The sequence below is a fragment of the Glandiceps talaboti genome, chromosome 13, assembly GCF_964340395.1.
Source record: "Glandiceps talaboti chromosome 13, keGlaTala1.1, whole genome shotgun sequence".
NCBI lineage: Eukaryota > Metazoa > Hemichordata > Enteropneusta > Spengelidae > Glandiceps > Glandiceps talaboti.
Window position 1 is genome coordinate 6,709,977 of NC_135561.1, and position 19,585 is coordinate 6,729,561.

General features: G+C 36.4%; 2 protein-coding genes across 2 annotated transcripts; one reads left to right on the forward strand and one right to left on the reverse strand.

Moving 5' to 3' along the window:
* Nucleotides 1-4,366: 4,366 nt before the first annotated feature.
* LOC144444727 (histone H5-like) lies at nt 4,367-5,209 on the forward strand. Its single transcript, XM_078134253.1, has one exon. The coding sequence runs from the start codon at nt 4,402-4,404 to the stop codon at nt 4,939-4,941; it is 540 nt and encodes a 179-aa protein (XP_077990379.1). The 5' UTR covers nt 4,367-4,401; the 3' UTR covers nt 4,942-5,209.
* A 1,689-nt stretch (nt 5,210-6,898) lies between these two features.
* Nucleotides 6,899-19,574, reverse strand: LOC144444786 (serine/threonine-protein kinase 3-like). The gene is made up of 12 exons (XM_078134320.1): nt 19,417-19,574; nt 15,792-15,872; nt 14,993-15,173; nt 14,039-14,101; nt 13,551-13,715; nt 13,165-13,332; nt 12,472-12,609; nt 11,428-11,541; nt 10,624-10,834; nt 9,981-10,183; nt 9,642-9,784; nt 6,899-9,273 (listed from the first exon to the last, which is right to left on the reverse strand). The coding sequence occupies exons 1-12, from the start codon at nt 19,428-19,430 to the stop codon at nt 9,246-9,248; spliced, it is 1,509 nt and encodes a 502-aa protein (XP_077990446.1). The 5' UTR covers nt 19,431-19,574; the 3' UTR covers nt 6,899-9,245.
* Between the last annotated feature and the right edge of the window lie 11 nt (nt 19,575-19,585).

Genomic DNA, 19,585 nt, shown 5'->3' on the forward strand with positions numbered 1-19,585 from the left:
ATCACCGTGCACCCTCACTGGTCCCCTTCAGTTTTTTCTGAATGAAAAATTCGGAAAAAATATGGGATCCAGGGGTTTGATTTAAAAAAATGCGCGGGCAAGCAATCAGTCCCGCCCGCCCAATACGAATCAGATTTGCTGTATTATCCCCGACCTGTAAATCTTGCATAATATATGCATGTATAGTATGAGTATTGTGTGTTACCCTGACTGTGATAGTGTTTGCCTTGTTGTGATGATTGTGATTTGTACTCAACTTTTGGAGTTCCCCTTCAACCTTGCATATGACCCTTTACCCCCGTGTATATTTACTGCAGAGCTCCATAGAATCACTGACTTATCACCCTCACCGGTCCCTTTCATTTTTTTCCCCGAAATAGTTTGATTTTGATTTCAAATATGCGCGGGCAAGCAATCACCCCGCCCAAAACAAATCAACTTTGCCCCGACCGTGACGACTCTTGCATACATGCATATGTATGAGTGTATTTACATATGGTTAGGGCAAAGGTTATTAGCAAGTCACTATGACGTACCAGCGCTGCCTGACACACATGACACAGGCAGGCCGGGTGTAAAGAGCGTGTCATTATAATATGCTAATAAGTTTATGCATAGACCCCGGGCATAGACCCTCAAACACCCGATGCATGCGATGACGGTCTGGTTTAGGCAGGGTTTATTCATGTGATCATTTCTTTTAGACGAGAACCATTTTATTTCGGGGGTGAGGGTGGGGGTGATGTTGGAGGATTGTCAGGTGAAGGAGAAAAAAATAATTTGATCCCGTAATAGCTTGGGAAAAAAATTGTTACAAGTTACAACAGAAGTAAAAAAAAAATAGTTGCGATGTGCTGAAATCAGCAAAATTTGGGAATCCGAATAATAATAATATGATGAATGACATTCCTTTATCTGTACAAGTATTTGGCCAAAGGTAAGCTTTTCCTATTTGTACTAGTATTCGTGTTTTATCATGTTTATGTAATAATAGGATAGTCAACGAGTTCGGGAGTGTATGAGCCAATAAACGAGGGGGCGCGCGTAGAACCGAACGAGTTGTCTATCTTACTTATACTACGGCGTGATTGGCTCAAACGGATAATAATGGTCACGCCCCTAAGGAAGAGTAGGTTATGGCTCAGCGAGCTCCATACCAACCGAAATCAAGACCTCTGATTGGTCAGTCCGTCTAGCCGTAGTATAACTTTAGTGATTCTGTCAAAAACTTGCCATGCTACTGTTACCATGGTTACTCTTCTGCAGTGCTGTGTGCTTTCAATATAGAAAGAGCAATAAACCAAATTTGCATGAACAAAAGTTGAAGTAAAGCACTTTCTCTATTTGCTACACTCTTCACAGCATTCATATCAAGTGTAAAGTATACTGTTTTGATTGGTTTATACAAGTCTAGCATGTGGCCTTTCTAATGTGGTCAATTAGCAAATAAAATAGTATACTTTTACACTTGATATGGATGCTATATACAAACAGAAAATGCTTTACTGTGGTGTAATGGGTTGTAAATATTTTAGTACTTCATAAGCAATGCTGACATAATTTATTTTGGACTAGCTGAGTGTGTAATTATCTCACCATTTTTATAGTCACTTAAATGGATTTATTTGTTTTTGAATACACAGGTTTGTGCTACATGCTGTAACATATCGGAATGGGTCACACTGCACATGCAAGATATTTTCTTCCGGCTCCTGGTACTATTATGAAAGCAACTCAGATGGGTCAGGAGCACAGCACTCCCCAGATCAGTCAGCTCTTCGTGGAATTTTTACCCAGATATCTCTTGTACATAAAACTTAGATAGCAGAAGCATGGATTGTAAACTGCTACTTATTGCTACTTACACGGAACAAGTTAGTTGTGAACCAGTGACATGTAAGTATATATAGTTATGAACAGCACATTACAAAATTGGTATACCGAGAAAAAAATTGCATTGCTTCTGCATATGGAAAAAATAATTTGATGCAGGACTGACAATAGAAAAAAAATGCTGTCACAGTGATGGGAAAAAAATTGCCGCCATACCACTTCCTCCACCCACAGAAATCAAATGGTTCTCCCCTTACTAATAAAATGTATGTAGATACACATACGTGTTTCTCATTCTCCATCCCCTGCTGTCAATGGTATATTCCAATCTGATTAAAATTGCTATTTTCGGTATTTTGCCCGAATTGACCTTCTTGGTACACATACATGTTTACATTTTTTAGCCTGATCGGATTTTAATCAGATTGTGGTATATTCCTGCGAGCTTGCATACCAACAAACTTTCGCATTCGTTTCTAATTTACCGTTCCGAATTGCGAAGTAAATAATTTTAGCACAACTGAAATGATAAATTTCAGTAGTGCTATAGCCATGGTGGTGGTGGTGGTGGTGGTGGTGGTGGTGGTGGTGGTGGTGGTGGTGGTGGTGGTGGTGGTGGTGGTGGTGGTGGTGGTGGTGGTGGTGGTGGTGTGTGTGTGTGTGTGTGTGTGTGTGTGTGTGTGTGTGTGTACGTGTGTGGACGATTTTAATATAAACTAATGATGTCAAACACCGCCAGACCGATTGCCCCCCCCCCCCTCCGATTACCTTGGTATTTGGATGGGGACATTAGTTTTGGTGTCTAGCTGGGATTGAAGTTGTTCAAAACAAAATGATTGCATCACAGGTGTGCGATTTGCGTCAAAAAATGTCTTGTTTGGTCAAAAATCTTCAACTAAAAAACTACAGGGTCGATTGATCGGAAGTTTGGTTGGAACATTCTTAGGAGTGTGCTAATGACACAATTCCATCAGTAATATGCAAATTGGGGCTAAAAATGTGTCTTTTTGGTCAAAATCTTTCATTTCAAAATTACCAAGCAGATTTTGGTGAAAATGGGTGTGCATTTGGTGGTGTATAGAAATATTAAGCATATAATAATCTCGTCAGCAATATGCAAATTAGGTGTAAAAATGTGAACTTTGCTTTAAAACTTATATCTCACTTGGTCAATGAGACTGGAATTTGGTGAGACGTTTGTAGAAGTACTAGTGTTATTCTGCAGATTTTCATCGTCGCAAACCGTGACCGTTTTACGGTACCGTTCTTAACGAGCCGGTCCCTACTTTTATTTCGAAGTGTACAGCGGAAGAAATAATAGCTCTGGTTTGCGAGGATGCAGATTTTGTTAAAAACATTTTGATATAACTGGCCCTAGCAACCATGACCATGCCCTTAGCAACAACAGAATAGCAGTATATTTTGCTAAAACATGATAATAACATCATCTGGTAGGCAAGTGAGTAAATGTTCAAAAAATGTATGCAAATATCCCTTGCAATCATGACCACGCCCATAGCAATAACCAAACGATCGATATTGCAAAGATAACAACAGGGATTAATAAACAAGTGAATAAACATTCAAAAATCTATGTAAGTGTGCCTACCAACAAGACCACGCCCATAGCAACAGTCAAATGATTACATATATTGCAAAGATAACAACAGGGATTAATCATAGTGCTAAACTCGTTTTTTGAAGCAGTCAAACTGAAAAATGAAATGATGTGCCCGTGTTTCGTACAGAAAATCAATTGTGTATGATAGTAGAGAATCCCTAAAATCGAAGTTACTGATCATTCAAATATACGGAAACTTAACTTTTTCATAAATTATGTGGTACTTTTGAAATAGAAGAACTCTGACAACCCATTTATCTTGTTATTCGCGTCGTCACCACCACCACCACCACCACCACCACCACCACCACCACACATGTTTTCAAGGATATCGACAGTCTTGTAATAGTTTCCATGCATAACAGCAGTCGAATCTTGATATGATATGTGACCGCTTAACATCTTTGCTTGGTGACCCCTTACAATGAGTAACATCATGAGTAAATTTTATTAAACCTATGTATGTATGTATGTATGTATGTATGTATGTATGTATGTATGTATGTATGTATGTATGTATGTACGTATGTACGTATGTAATTTATTTCAACATAGACGTCGGAGAGAGACGACCAGCGTCTATGGTTTCAGTAAACTTTCGACCTTACCATGCATTCACAAAAAATATTTACCGCTTTCCATAACTATTTCACAGATTTGCTCACTTCATCCGTCAAATGAAAGGCCAATTCCTCCTCTTTGAATTCCAGGGGGAAACTTTCAATGTGATTGGGCTTTGAAACTAAATATTCTTCGTGTAAATGTGGTAACTAGCACATAGCTACACTCAAGCTGCCATTTTCCGTGTCGGTATCTTTGAATTTGTTGTGGGTGTTTCCTCAGACGTTCGCAATACGTCTATTTATTTGTGTGTCTCGCGCCTTCATTCATTCCTATTCATCTGTCTCTAAGCTACGCTAGACACGATAACTATCGAAACTTTCACCATGGTCGATGCAAAGAAACCAAGCAAGCCAAAGGCACCAGCCGCTCATCCCAAATACAGTGAGATGATCGCCAAAGCCATCGAATCTCTGAAAGAACGCGGTGGTTCTTCACGTCAAGCCATCGTGAAATACATCTGTGCCAACTACAAAGTTGGTGATAATGTCAACGTCCAAGTTAAATTGGCGCTCAAACGTATGGCAGCTAAAGGAGCCCTGAAACAAACCAAGGGCAAGGGTGCAAGTGGCAGCTTCAAACTTGGAGAAAAGAAGAAGGTCGTCAAGAAGCCAAAGAAGCCCAAGGCAAAGAAACCAAAGAAGCCCAAGGCAAAGAAACCAAAGGCAAAGAAAGTCAAGAAGGCAAAGAAACCAGCAGCAAAGAAACCAGCAGCAAAGAAGCCAGCAGCAAAGAAAGCAGCAAAACCAAAGGCAGCCAAACCAAAGGCAAAGAAAGCAGCAAAACCAAAGGCAGCCAAGAAACCAGCAGCAAAGAAAGCCGCTCCCAAAAAGAAGGCCGCAGCAAAGAAACCAGCCAAGAAGTAAACATGCATTGACATGAGACTTATGTGGTGTTTTTAGTTTGACTCATCTTATGCATTTGTATATCTATATATTGTAGCTGTTTTTGACTCGTGAAGATCTCAGGATTCTATTTGGATTGATATTCAATTCGGATTATTTCAACGATGTCAAAGGACTTAAGAATACTACAACTTCCAATCGTGGAATACTAAATGTCTTGTAAATACTATTTATATGTCTTTTTTGTTCGTTTTGCTCAGTTACACCCAAGCATACTGAGGACTTGGTTGACTGAGAAAATGAATAGAAACATTTCCAGTTCAACGTCATGTGCATATTTGTAATTTATTGTTATTTCTGAGCAATGACTTCTGTGTTGAATGTAACTAATCTTACATTTCAGACTTTGAAAGATTAAACTACTTTTTATATGAAAATTCGTGTATTGAGTGCGTTTATGTATGACATGAAAATGTATGGTTGTGGTAATTGTATTGTACACACTTTCGTGTTGTCACCATAGTAATCCCCACCGTACCCTCACCTCAAGATCTCTTATTAAGTTTCTTTTAAGCATTTTATTTGTAATATTTTAGCAGTGGTGCAAATTAAATTCTTGAATTTGTCCCATTCAGTTTTACTCAGAGGTCACAGTAAAACATGGAATCGATTTCAAAAATACGCGGGCTGAATATCCCGCGTAAACAAATCAATATGGGATTACTGGAATGACATCTTAGCTTGCTGTCATTAGCTATGTTCAAATAACATCTCATGCATATGTATGAGTTTATTGTAAGTTATTGAAAGGCCAATTACGTAATTAATGAAATGAAAGTACTCCATGTTATGTGTACTGAAACAGCTCAAATCGGCTAAACGACATCTTAACCAGAAATTTCCTGTTAGATTGATCAAGTGATACATGAAATGTGGCAAGGGGCAAGATCAACAGTTTCGAATGTAGGTATTTAAAAAAAATATTTTAGATATGCCTCAGGACCCCCCCCCCCCCCCTTCCCTTCAAAGAGCTGCATGTGGAACACGACATGAATCTATGTTCAATGTGTTTAATATCTACGGACAGTTTCAAGTGCACCCTTCAACAGAAAATTAATATACTGTTACGTCAAACTCTTGGTATTTGCCACAACCAGCCATCACGTAATTTCAAAACTATTTTTAGTACAAAGTTTTGCTATACAAAGTGTTGTATTTGTGATTTGATAATTATACGTGCTTGCGTGTTCTTTCCTATTTCTTCATACCTTGCGGTAATTCCCCATCCTGTACCTCATAAAAAACTCAGCTTTCGTGACATATGAAACGATTACCTGACTCTCACCTGACTTTACAAATCTCCCTCTTTCTCTGGCACACGAATGCTCAGTTCGGATTCCTTTCGATTACTATCAGTCATCGCAATATGGCTTGAATTTCTTCCCTTTTTTTTTGAGGGGGGGGGGGACTCGACCGCTATATTCATTTGTAGTTGCAATGGTCGAAAACATTTCAATAATGACCCCCCCCCCCCGCCCAATAAGTGATAAACAAAAGACTAAAGATGACAGATTATGAAGGATGAATTACCATAGAGGGTTTAACACCATCTTCATGTGTTCTTCACTTTCAACAACTGTAAATTTGTTGGTGTATGCCAGCTTACAAATTATTAATATATCCAAATATCACAATAAAAAAATAACACAATGGTATATCTGTTACCCCTTTCCCACCCCATAAACAATGCATGTTCTGCAGAACGATTTCATACCATATAGTACCTGATATGAATACATGAAATCACACATATGATAATAACATGTGATAATAACACATGATAATAACACATAATAACATGTGATAATAGCATGTGATATTAACATGTCACATGTGATAATAACACATGATAATAACACATGTGACAACAACACGTGATAATAACCAGTCATTTGCATTTTATACAATAACAGTTGTTTTTATTTTCTCACACATAATTGACTTGTACTTATCCTCATTTGCTATTAAAGAGCATGAAGAAGTGCTTAATCATACACATATCATTGTTTGTCTTTTTCATAATTGGTGATAAACATGCACAGAAAATGAAGTCATTCTGGGGATTCAAACATGAACAGAGAAACTAAGCAGTGTTACATAAAAATAAAGCATATCCTTTCTGACTATATTATAGAAAGATACTCTATCACGAAAGTAAAACTACAAAAATGAGTAATTGCAATGTGAGTGAGTCTCTATGGACAATATGAATATGACTGTCATAGCACTACAGGGTTCTTTATGGCAACAGCTGACACATATCATGTCGTTTTTTGTTGCACCAGCCGGCACACAATGGCAGAAAAGTATGCTCTGGCTAGTAAAATGCTAGATATATGAGACATATTAAAGAGTTCATCCTTTTCATTACTTTAATTGTGTTACCATGGATACAGTGCATGAAAAATACACAGGTATGTAAGTTCTTGGATTCCTCTGTCCAGTATGCAAAAACCAATTTTTTGATCTAAAAATTTGAAAAATAATCTTACATCCTACTTGTAGCATGGTGTACAAACTTGCAAATTTTGATCTGTGTAATACACTTTGTAAACTCACTCTTCTCATTCTTGTAAAATAACTGACATCTTTACAGCAAAAAATACACCATATTGCTTAGAGGCCCATTTTGGATTAGTACAAAATTTAGGTGTGAAAAAAAAGTTGTCTGGTAGAGTTACAGAAAAAGTTGGTCCAGAACAAAACAATAATCCCATGGAATCTCTATGTCTCCATTGATAAGATAACACAAATGCAATGACCTGGGATTGAAACATAGCCCAGACATATATGCTCTGGTTTGTGAGAATGGTACGCTGGCATTTGAAATACACAGCGCCCTCTGGTGATTGACAATATATATGTTGACCTTTAATCTGTTTATAATAGAGCCACTGAAGTGGTTGATTGACCACTACCAAAGTATACATCACTTGAATTTTAATATGTAGACCTTTAGATATAAACAGCGCCATCTATTGGTATTGCTTTGGTGGTGTATGGTTATGGAACAAAACAAACACACTGCACATAAATAAAGAAGGTTTGATAGTTTTTGTAGAAAGATGTACAAGGTATATTGTGACAGTGACCTTGTAAATATATGAAGTCACATTAATATATCTTTTCAACACAAACCCAGCTGTTTTAAGTAGTGGAATGTGACAAGGATTAGTTGTTCTCTGTTTTACCTGATGGTGAGTGGTACAAATGTAGTTTCGACTCTGAACCTTTGGTTTACCAAGATAGGTGCAAACTAAATCTATTGTTACACAAGTGGGTGATACATGTGATAGCAGTTCCTCTGTTGTATGATTCTAATCACCCTGTGATCAAGCTCAGACCACTAAAAAGTGGTATAAACACTGGAAGTGCTAAAACAGTACACTGCAAGTTTAAACAACTCTATCAATAAAACTCTGTGACAACCTCCCTATGGAGACTATAATTAAACCAACATCCATTCAATAGCTTATCATTTTTGTATCAACATTTTGCGACAATAGTTTTAGTTTGCATCTATCTAAGTAAACTGAAGGTTCAATTACCAGAGTAATATATCTGAAAATACAGCTTACTATGCAATCTTGAGTGTTGCATGCTGGGATACTCATACTAGAATTTGTTTTACAGACTGGTTTCTTAACATTGCACATTAACTATTGTAAACTATTACAGTAGCACTGACTTGTATCTATGACAACATTTCGGTAGTACTTAGCAACACACTAAAATATTCATAAAACTTGTCAATGTAAACATTTTTGGGCATTTCCTACAAAGAAAAAAGAAGAAAATTTCTCTGTGATGTTACCGCTTCAAATCTATATATTCACCCATTTGATACTATTGGTCAGCTATGTGAAACACCGCCCTCTATGTCAAACTGCTCCATTTTACAGCAAAAAATACAAAAATGTATCTTCTAGTGATTACAGCAAATAAAAGTGAAGCACTCTCTCATTGTGGACAAAGTCACATCTACGTACCAAAACAGTATAACTAGCATTCTTTCTTTGGTGTTGATAACAGATAAGAAGAAATCTCAGTCAAAAATATTTGAATTTTGTTTGACCTGGATAAAAAAACGACCAGGTATGAGTTTTTTGTACATAAAATATTATTTTTAGCTGAGAAAAATCAGTCACTTATCTCAAGGTTTTATTTTTTAATTTAAAATTGATATCCTTTCAGTCTCATTCCAATTTCTTCTTCCATGGTTTAAAACTTTAAAAATTCTACACTTTGTCTGAAAAAAAAGTCCTTCAAAAAATCTGGATTCCTTGATTTTGCCTGAAAGATAGAAAATAAGACAAAATGCTTTACTATAGGACTCCTAGTCTTTAAGGTATGCAGTGATGGGGCACCCTCACACAAAGGTCAACCCCTTTCATAGAGCAGGCCGTTGAGGGCAGTGTGACATGATGTATCTTACAGTCTAGATAGACTCCCTGCCTATTGAAAGAATATGACTAATTTTCTGCATAGCTTTGTGACAGTGATATGTAGGTAGTTATTAGATGTGTGTGTGTGTGTGTGTGTGTGTGTGTGTGTGTGTGCATGTGCGTGTGTGTGTGTGCGTGTGTGTGCATGTGTAATACATATCATTGATATGTAATTATAATTAAGTATAATTTCTTGGTAATTGATTCTAGAGTTACCTTTTCTTTTTGGCATCTATTGCATCTAGTATAGGTTGTCGTTTATTTTGATATCTTTTCCTAAGTTCTTCAATTTCTCTCTCCATTTCGGGATCAAGTTGATTTAGTCTTAGTTGCAGGTCCTCATATGTCAATGACTTCAGCTGGGAAATTAAAAAAAAACAAGACATTGAAATTGAATCAGTGTTGTTTTTAGGTGGTTTGGAACCCAACCTGGGACACACGTCTGGATTGTAGCTACTTAGACGTAAAAAAAAAAAATTGTTGAAAGAATATGTTCATGCCAACACGTAAAGAAAATATCCCTAATTGTTTACATTCATTGATTATCATACTTACAAATTCAAAATCTCCTTCTGGGAAAGGTCGTCCAAATGACCTTTGACTGTCTCTGTCTTCAACTTGTGACGTAGATTGTTGAGATAGACCTCCACCACTTCCTGTACTGCCGCCACTCACTCCTCCTTGCCTTTCCTTCTCTAGTCTATCAAAATGCTCCAGAAATGATGGTGTGTAGTGTTTTCCAGAAGCTGTGTTAATTTCTAGGACAACAGTAGAATAAATGAACATTTAAAGTCACAATAGCTGTGAATGAATCATCTTTTTGTTTACAGTTTGTAAAACTATTATCACATTTTAAACAAATATATTGATTACTGTTACCATTAAAATCATCATACATGTACTTACTTTCTTGATATGGACAAAGATTTTGTCAAATATCACCATCATTGTAATCTGTCAATTATTGTATAACAGTATTACAATCGTCGTCATCATTGTCGTCATCGTCGCCACGGTTGTCGTCGTCGTTGTCATAACCATCACCATCACCATCATCATTATCATAAGTTGAAATCAAATCAGATTCTATCATAGTTCTGCTGTCGCTATGTTCTACAATTGTAAACACTGTCACTGAGTTCTGGCTGATGTATATCATATATTACTGTTACAACTAAATTGTTGAAAGAAAACATACTTTTCATGGTTGAGTCTTCATTTTCATCATCATCTGAGTTGATGACCATGGTACCAAGATCAGATTCTATCATAGTTCCACTGTCGCTATGTTCTACCATTGTATCACTATCACCAATTTCAAGCATGGTCCCCGAGTCACTGTGTGACACCATTGTGCCACTATTACGTTGCCTCACCATGGTACCACTGTCTAAGTCATCTTCATCATCCTATGTAATACACAGAAAGTTAGTTGTAAAATAATTCACTGAAATAAGAAGCATATTGGTTTTCACAGAGTAGATTTTTGTCCTCAGAATGTTAGCAATAGGTCTGATAATCTTAGATTTCGTGTCATAGATACTAAATTATATATGACTCGATGAGATTTAAGCATTCTGTATTTCACTCATTTACATTATGTCTACTAACATGTCTATACATGCACACACCAAAAGAGAGTCCAGACAGTGATCATATATGCATGTTAAACAAACATGAACCATGTACAAGTTTGCACTCTTCTCCAAAAATTATTTGCATTACATGGTGTATGTATATACATTTCTGTATATGCATACATATTCTCCCTTGCATTTACACATAAACAAAACATACATGTATTATTACAAATATACGTTTTTGCACTTTCATATATGTACACTCAAACATGCCTATCTACACATTTCTGTACATGTACATGTTCTGCACATTTCAGTCAGACAAACTGTAATCACAAACTTGTACATATTCATGGTACACAAATTAACACACACACACACACACACACACACACACACACACACACACACCATCTACTTACAGTATCTCCATCATCTCCCTCTTGTTTTGATTGTTGCTCTGTTCTCCTTTTGTTGGCATCCTCGATCATGACTTCCATTATACTGGCACCTTTGGCATTTATGATGAACTCATGCTAACAATAGGTAGAGAAGATACACATTAAAACATAGCAAATATTTGATAGATTCTAGTGTCTATCACCCTCTCTTTGGCTCAAATACAGCAGATAGCACTTTACCTACATAACAAGTGTGCTACACAATGTGTTACAGAACAAACTGTAGCTGTCAGTAACTTGTCATAGAGTTTGTGTGATGATGTAATGGAACACATGGTACACATTACATCGATGAGAGGGCTGTCTTCAGATTGTGAATACATCTCATTAAATAATAGTCAAAGCACAAGGTTGTCCTTTGTGTTGGCAATATTGGGTGATCATAACTAACTAAAATATCAAATATACCAACTCCTAACATAGTATAATAATTAGATATTATTCCCCAATATTTTTCTTCATTTGGCCAAGGAAAATATGAATATAATATGGTTTGCAAAAAATGGTTTGTCACTACTTGTCTATGACCTGTAGTGACAAGGCCCCTTAGGTCACAAGTAGTTTCCAGCTGCATGAAGAATAATATTGAAAAATAATATCATTATACCTCCTCAAACATAATACATGTAAAATCTGGAAAAATAATGTCGATTTACACTGTTTTAACTCATATTTCAAACACCACAGAATCAGTGACGTAGACACAGGTTGTTGTGACATAGAACAACCAGGGTATATAATCTATATTTTCTGTTCAAAGACATTATCGTGGCTTGTGCATGGTATTATAAACTAATGAACTACTGCGTGAGAAAAAAAACAATGAAATTGTCCATTTGAACTTGTAATGAAATATTTCTATCAAAGCTACTTGTATACTTTCTATATGTCTCCATAACTCTGAAAATAAAATACAAGCTAAATCCTTTGATATACAGTAACAGAATCATCTCTCAAAGTATATTGTTGATAGAAGGCAGAGCAGTTGATGAAGAAACTAAGTACCTGAAGTAACTGTGTAGCAGTGGCTCTCTCTACTGGGTTCTTTACAAGGCATTTGTTGACAAAATCTATAAACTCAGGTGCCCACTTCTCTGGAACTCTAAATGTAGGCGGTGGCTTGCTTGGTATCATGAAGATTGCCTGCCAATAAAACAACAAAGATTAATATAGCTAAACAGTTACATTGGTGTCATACAGATTGCATGAAAATAAGATAACATAGTTTCATTATAATGAATACATGTACACGTAGTACATAGTAAAGTTACAGCTGTTGACGCTCCTATCACAATGACAAAGCCGTCATAATTAAACTCCATAATGCAGTATCTGTTTTAGGTATTTCTTTGTCACAAGTTTTCCTGTTGATTTTTATTACTGCTTACTAAATTGTATACAGGTTGTTTGTGAGAATGTACAACAAGGACTGACTGTAGAATAGACACATGTTTGCATTCAAGTTAGGGAGTTACATTTATGTTAAGATAGAGTTAGGAATAGGGTTAGACAATCTAACACACAGTCGATTTGCATCATCCACCACAAGTGGTCACTGATCTACACCTGCCCCAGACTATCTTTGAAAGTTCATGGAAAATATTGATTAGGTTGCTAAAATAGTAAAACATAATATGCCACTATGCTCTGTATATGCAGCATTCTGATCACATTGAAAGTCTTTTAAAGAATACATACCCTCATAGGATGTATATCTGCATATGGTGGTTTGCCTTCTGCCATCTCTAATGCTGTAATACCCAGTGACCAGATATCAGCTACACAGTCATAACCGATTTCCTGTATTACTTCTGGTGCCATCCAGAATGGTGTTCCTATTACTGTGTTACGTTTGGCCATGGTGTCCTGAGAATGCAGCAATTAAAGGCATTACATTAACAGTTATCCTTTGAATGTCTGATATACTGAAATATTCTTTGGGCCTGTCACCTTTTTTCAAAAAAAAAAAAAAAAAAATCAAATGCACTGAAATATATTTGAGTTCTGGTAGTTGACAAAAAAGTGTCCCCTGAAAACTAATAATTTGACAGCAAATGCTGACAACATGTTATAAGTAATCTTACTGTGAGTTGTCCTGCTACTCCAAAGTCTGCTAACTTTGCATGGCCTTCATTATTGAGCAGAATATTACCAGCTTTGATGTCTCGGTGAATTTTCCTTCTACTGTGTAAATATTCTAATCCTTTCAAGGTGCTCTGTAAAACTGTGGCTATTTCATCTTCTGTAAGCTGTAATAAACAAACAAACAAACAAACAAAACAATGTTACATATGATAGACCATATCTCTGATATTACATGTTTTGATACTGTAACTTTCAAGATACATCAACATAAAAACAATACAATATGCTATTATAACATGTTTTGATACTGCAAGTTTCATTCTGTTCAACAGTGGTGTCATGGTACCTACCATTGTTTTTGTTTTGACAGCTCACAAACATGTGTGAACTTATTAGAAATGAACTTTGTTTGGCATGCTCAGTACAGGTGTACAGTGCAGTGCAATATAAAGACTTTGCCTGAACCTTAAATGGTAACAACACTTACTGTTTTATTTCTTAGTCTCATAATATCTGACACTGAACCTGCTCCGCAATATTCCATAACAATCTGAAAAGAATCAATGAAATCTAAAATAAATACCCAATCCTCATCCATATGGCTACTTTAATCCTCTGCCATTGCAAACAGACTGCTTACACGACCAGGCTCACACAAATGTATTTATTCATTTATTAAAGTTTGCCAAAGATGACACAACATGAGGTTGCTGGTCACATGTAATGAAGATGTACTACAATGTGTTTCATAGATGCCATGTTGTGGCAAAACATCATAATACAATGTTATATGTTTATATTGCAATATTTTGGTATGTACCGATAACAAAATGATTTTGTATTTTTTGTGTCACATACATTAAATCAAGTTGGATTTCATTCGTGAATCACAGCATGTTAGTTTAAAAGTAAAAAAAAAACATATTACAAATGTTTAGCTACAAGTTGAACAACTACTAAACTACCCTTCTTGACCAAATTACAACTTTACAAGTATATGAAATGTTCTATGATTTCCACCAAAAGTGACTACATGGAATGCTCACACCCTCATTTTCATACTGGTACAGTATTACTCTGGTAATTGAGCCTTTGGTTTACTAAATAGACACAAACTAAAAATTTGTTGATACAACAGTGATAAGCTATTGAATGGACAGAACAATCGTTTAATTATAGTCTCAACTTGCAGTGTGGTGTTTTGGGACTTCCAATGTTTACACTATCTTGATCACAGGGTGATTAGAATTGCACAACAGAGAAACTACTATCATCCACTTGTGTAATCTACCACTTTGATGAGCAATAGATGCATCTATCTTAGACAACCGAAGGCTCGATTACCAGTGTTGTAATGTTTTCGGCATTGCACTAGCACGCTATACCAATACTACAAATACTTGTACACACCAATGTAAACATATTCCATATCTATACTTACCCAGAGATCTGTGTTTTTGAAGTAACTTCCATAGTACTTGACAACATAAGGACTATCACACTGTTGCATGATAGAAATTTCTTTGATGATTTCTTGTAAGTCTGTGTCCACTGGGACCTGCTTGATAGCCAGCAGCTGACCAGTTTCTTTATGCATTGCTTGGTATACACTGCCATAGGACCTATACATATATGAAATAAGAAAGAGTAGATAAGAGAGCACACACACACACACACACACACACACACACACACACACACACACACACACACACACACACACACAATAATTTTTTTATGCCATCTACTGTAAATACAAATTTGACTATTCTTTTTTTTTTTTAAATATTAGAGGCTTGGGTTTTTAAAATTGTTATTCTCATGGGTAATATAATATACAGTACAGTGTACATGTTGTTGTTTATGTTTTGGCAATCTATATTGTTAAACTAGATATAGTTGTTCTTCATCTTCACTGTTGCCTGCATTGTATATGCAAAAATACACTCTACTCAGTGAGTGAAACAAGCATACTTCATATTTCACCTTTTCACCAAATTTTCCTACGACTCAAAAGTTTTGTTGTTTTCTCAGCTGCATCCTACTTGTAGGTCATGGGAGTCCTGTCTACAGATCACCACTTGGCAACTTGTTTGTGGTCAGAAGCAGGATGGTATCTCATTGTTTCTGAACCTGTAAGTTTTACTCTTAACTCCTAGTATTTAAGCTTCCTAGGCCAATCATAACTTCTCAACAATCAAATACTGTAGTAAAGTTTGACAATTTGTAAAACCACCTACCCTTCTCCAAGTTTCTCCAAGATATCAAACACTTCTTCTGGCTGTCTTGTCAAGCTCTCTTCACTCAACTTCTTCAATTCACTGAAAAAAAAATCACCCAGTAAATATAATACCATTTTTAGTATAATATTTTTTAGTTTCATTCATTCCTTTTGCAGTCACAAAACAGTACAATTGAATACATACATGTATGAAATGTGTCTACTGTTAGTCTGTTTCCTGGAACTAGATTCAGATTTGACATTCACCTTCTTTCTGGTTTGGTCTGGTCTGGTGTGCAGGTGATGTGTTGTGTTGTGTTGTGTTGTGTTGTGTTGTGTTGTGTTGTGTTGTGTTGTGTTGTGTTGTGTTGTGGTGTGGTTTGGTGTGGTTTGGTGTGGTGTGGTGTGGTGTGGCGTGTGGTGGTATGATGTGGTATGGTATGAGTGTGGTGTGTGTGTGTGTGTGTATTGTGGTGTGTGGTGGTATGGTGTGTGTGTGTGTGTGTAGTGTGGCATGTGGGGTGTTATGGTGTGGTATGGTATGAGTATGGTGTGGTGAGTCAGTGTGTGGTGTGGTGTGTGTAGTGTGCTCTGGTCTCCTCTGGTGTGGTGTGGTGTGGTGTGGTGTGGTGTGGTGTGGTGCGTGGCGTTTGTGATGTGGTCTGATGTGATGTGGTGCCCAATTTCAGAAATTGGTAGCCCAAGGATTGTGACCTGTAGTCCAATATCCCTGAACTGAAAACAGATTTCCTCTATTGGAAACATGTGTGTTATTAAAATACTTTCATGTCCAGAAATCTTTCATCCTCATCACATGATCAGTGGTAGCCTGAGTGGGCTACCAGCTGCAAACTATGGTACCCCCATGACCATAATCGGTATTCTATGGGCATGGGACTAATGTCAATTTCAAGCCCTGAATTATTAATGATAAAACATAGAATTTGGGAAATATACATGTGTGATATACAGCTGTATGTACAATGTACATGTATTGTATATTGCTGGGTTTTTTTTTGTTTTTAAAAAAAAAAAAATACAAATTCCCTATTTACACAATGTAGGATTTTCTTTCCAACAAATACCACAGGAAGTTAATCAATATCCAAGTAGATATTTCAAAACACTAATTTAACATTCAATAGAGGTGTCATATGTCCAAATTTATTTTATGACTTGTACATGTAGTATTATGTTACATGTAACAGATGTCATGCCATACTTATTAGTTTACAAAATATGTTTTTCTCATAACACAATGCAAAATTATGAAATTTCTAGGCTTGCTATTGATATTTGATGATTTGTAATATCATGGTAGATGGCATAATAATCTGTTGTTGGACAAATGTAAGGTCTCTAACATAACATCGTATCAGTAAAGTACAGTGCTACAGTTCAAGAGTTTCATTGCATATTTGCCAGTCCCGTATCACCTAGCCTAGAGGCTTGACTATCTGACTCTCCTGTATCACCTAGCCTAAAGACTTGACTATCTGACTCTCCTGTATCACCTAGCCTAAAGACTTGACTATCTGACTCTCCTGTATCACCTAGCCTAAAGACTTGACTATCTGACTCTCCTGTATCACCTAGCCTAAAGACTTGACTATCTGACTCTCCTGTATCACCTAGCCTAAAGACTTGACTATCTGACTCTCCTGTATCACCTAGCCTAGAGACTTGACTATCTGACTCTCCTGTATCACCTAGCCTAGAGACTTGACTATCTGACTCTCCTGTATCACCTAGCCTAAAGACTTGACTATCTGACTCTCCTGTATCACCTAGCCTAGAGACTTGACTATCTGACTCTCCTGTATCACCTAGCCTAAAGACTTGACTATCTGACTCTCCTGTATCACCGAGCCTAGAGGCTTGACTATCTGACTCTCCTGTATCACCTAGCCTAGAGGCTTGACTATCTGACTCTCCTGTATCACCTAGCCTAGAGACTTTGCTTTCTGACTTGCCACTCCCCTGTATCACATCTATATTTCATCTCTCAGCCAAGAGTAATGATAGTCACAAGGATCTGTCAATGAATGCATTTATATTAGGTGTGACACTGACTGTTCTCTAACAACATAAGGTCATAACTGATAATAATTTCATAAATAATATCTTGTACCATGGGACAAGGTCACAAGGTCAATGTTTTAGGTTGACCGAAGACACGCATGGAAATCACCAGCACATATCCTAACACATCTCAGTCTCTCTCTAATGTTTGATTTTCTAAACAGATTAGGGTTTCAAAAATATGACATCAGAAACTCTACTACGCCTACTACAGTTTGATTACACAGTTCAATAATCAATGTCAGTCAATTTAATGACAAATATCTTGTGTTCACTAATATACAGGCTTGTCATTTAGGAACTCTTGGTAACAGAATTTAGAAGGGATAGGGTAGGATGGGCTTGGCAATCTGGTAAGATTTGCATTTCCTTTCCATAAATTGTACATAGCTCTGGGAAGGAAGCATGGTAAAACATATGTCAACTAGATTTGACCAAGTTATCATTTAAAACACTACAAATTACAAGGTTGTGAAATATTTTCACAAATGTAAGAAATGTAAATGTTTTGATGTTATAAGTTACTGTATTACAAAACTAATAACATAGACACACATTATTGTGACCTTGAATGACCTGGGTAAAAATACTGTGTTTTAAAGTTTGATCAGAGCACAAAAGCTTGCAAGAAGTTGTGGTTTTTGAAAGATATGAACTTAGAAAAATCCACAACAATATCATCTGATCTAGTAAAATATTCCAGTTATTTTGTCAACTAAAATATGAATTCCTTGGCCATTAATGTTATCATAGTCAACACAAAACATTTAGTTCATTTATTGACTCTGCTGGTAAATGTGTTTAGTGTGTATTCAAAGCAAACAGGAATTTGTTATGTGACCTCAAAGGCCATACAGACATGTAAAATTAATAATTTCTTGCATTTACCATGTAAATTTTGATATACATATAAATTAAATTACTACACACTGAAAATCTCTCTATAAATAATATCATTTGTAACCCAAATATTTTGAAGAGACTGGGTTTTTCTTCCTCTTGACAGAAATGAGACGCACGATGAAGAGGAGCCCAGTCTCTTTCAAAAAAATGGATGTCTCACAAATACATTCATGCTTCGAAATATTTGGGTTAGATGTATATGTATATGGTTCACAATGATATTATTTATAAATCACACGGATAGAATCGAGGATGTTTTGATGAAGGAACAACAATACACAATGGTAGAATCTGACAATTGTAATGTCCATTAACGGTTCCTTCAAAGCACAGCAAATATGAGTAGCGTTTAGTTTGATGTATGACAGCCGAGAGGGATAGGTTAGCCATCTGTGATGTTTATCTCGTTTGATGATGTGGGCTGACTGCGGTCTGTGATGTGGTTGTCTGATTCACTCCACTTTTACAGAACCCAATGGTATTATTTCAGATGTTGCGAAAGTGATAATATATTCCGATCCGAATAGTCTAGAATCTTATTATGATTTTATATTGGATGATCACAACAAATATTGGAAGTTCACATAAGTCTCAACACATCTCTTCGTTAACTGACTCTTACAATTTAAGATATCGAAATGTTATCTTCAAAAGCTTACCTTTTCGACGTCATCTTTGTTAGTTTATCACACACGTTGATCCCGATCAAGATATGAACCGCATTATTTCATAATGCGACCAATTTAGGGTTCAGGTTAAAACCGGAAATAGGACCAACCTACGTTCGTTCGTGGAATACCTCCGCAGTGACTTATTTGGATCGCGCGA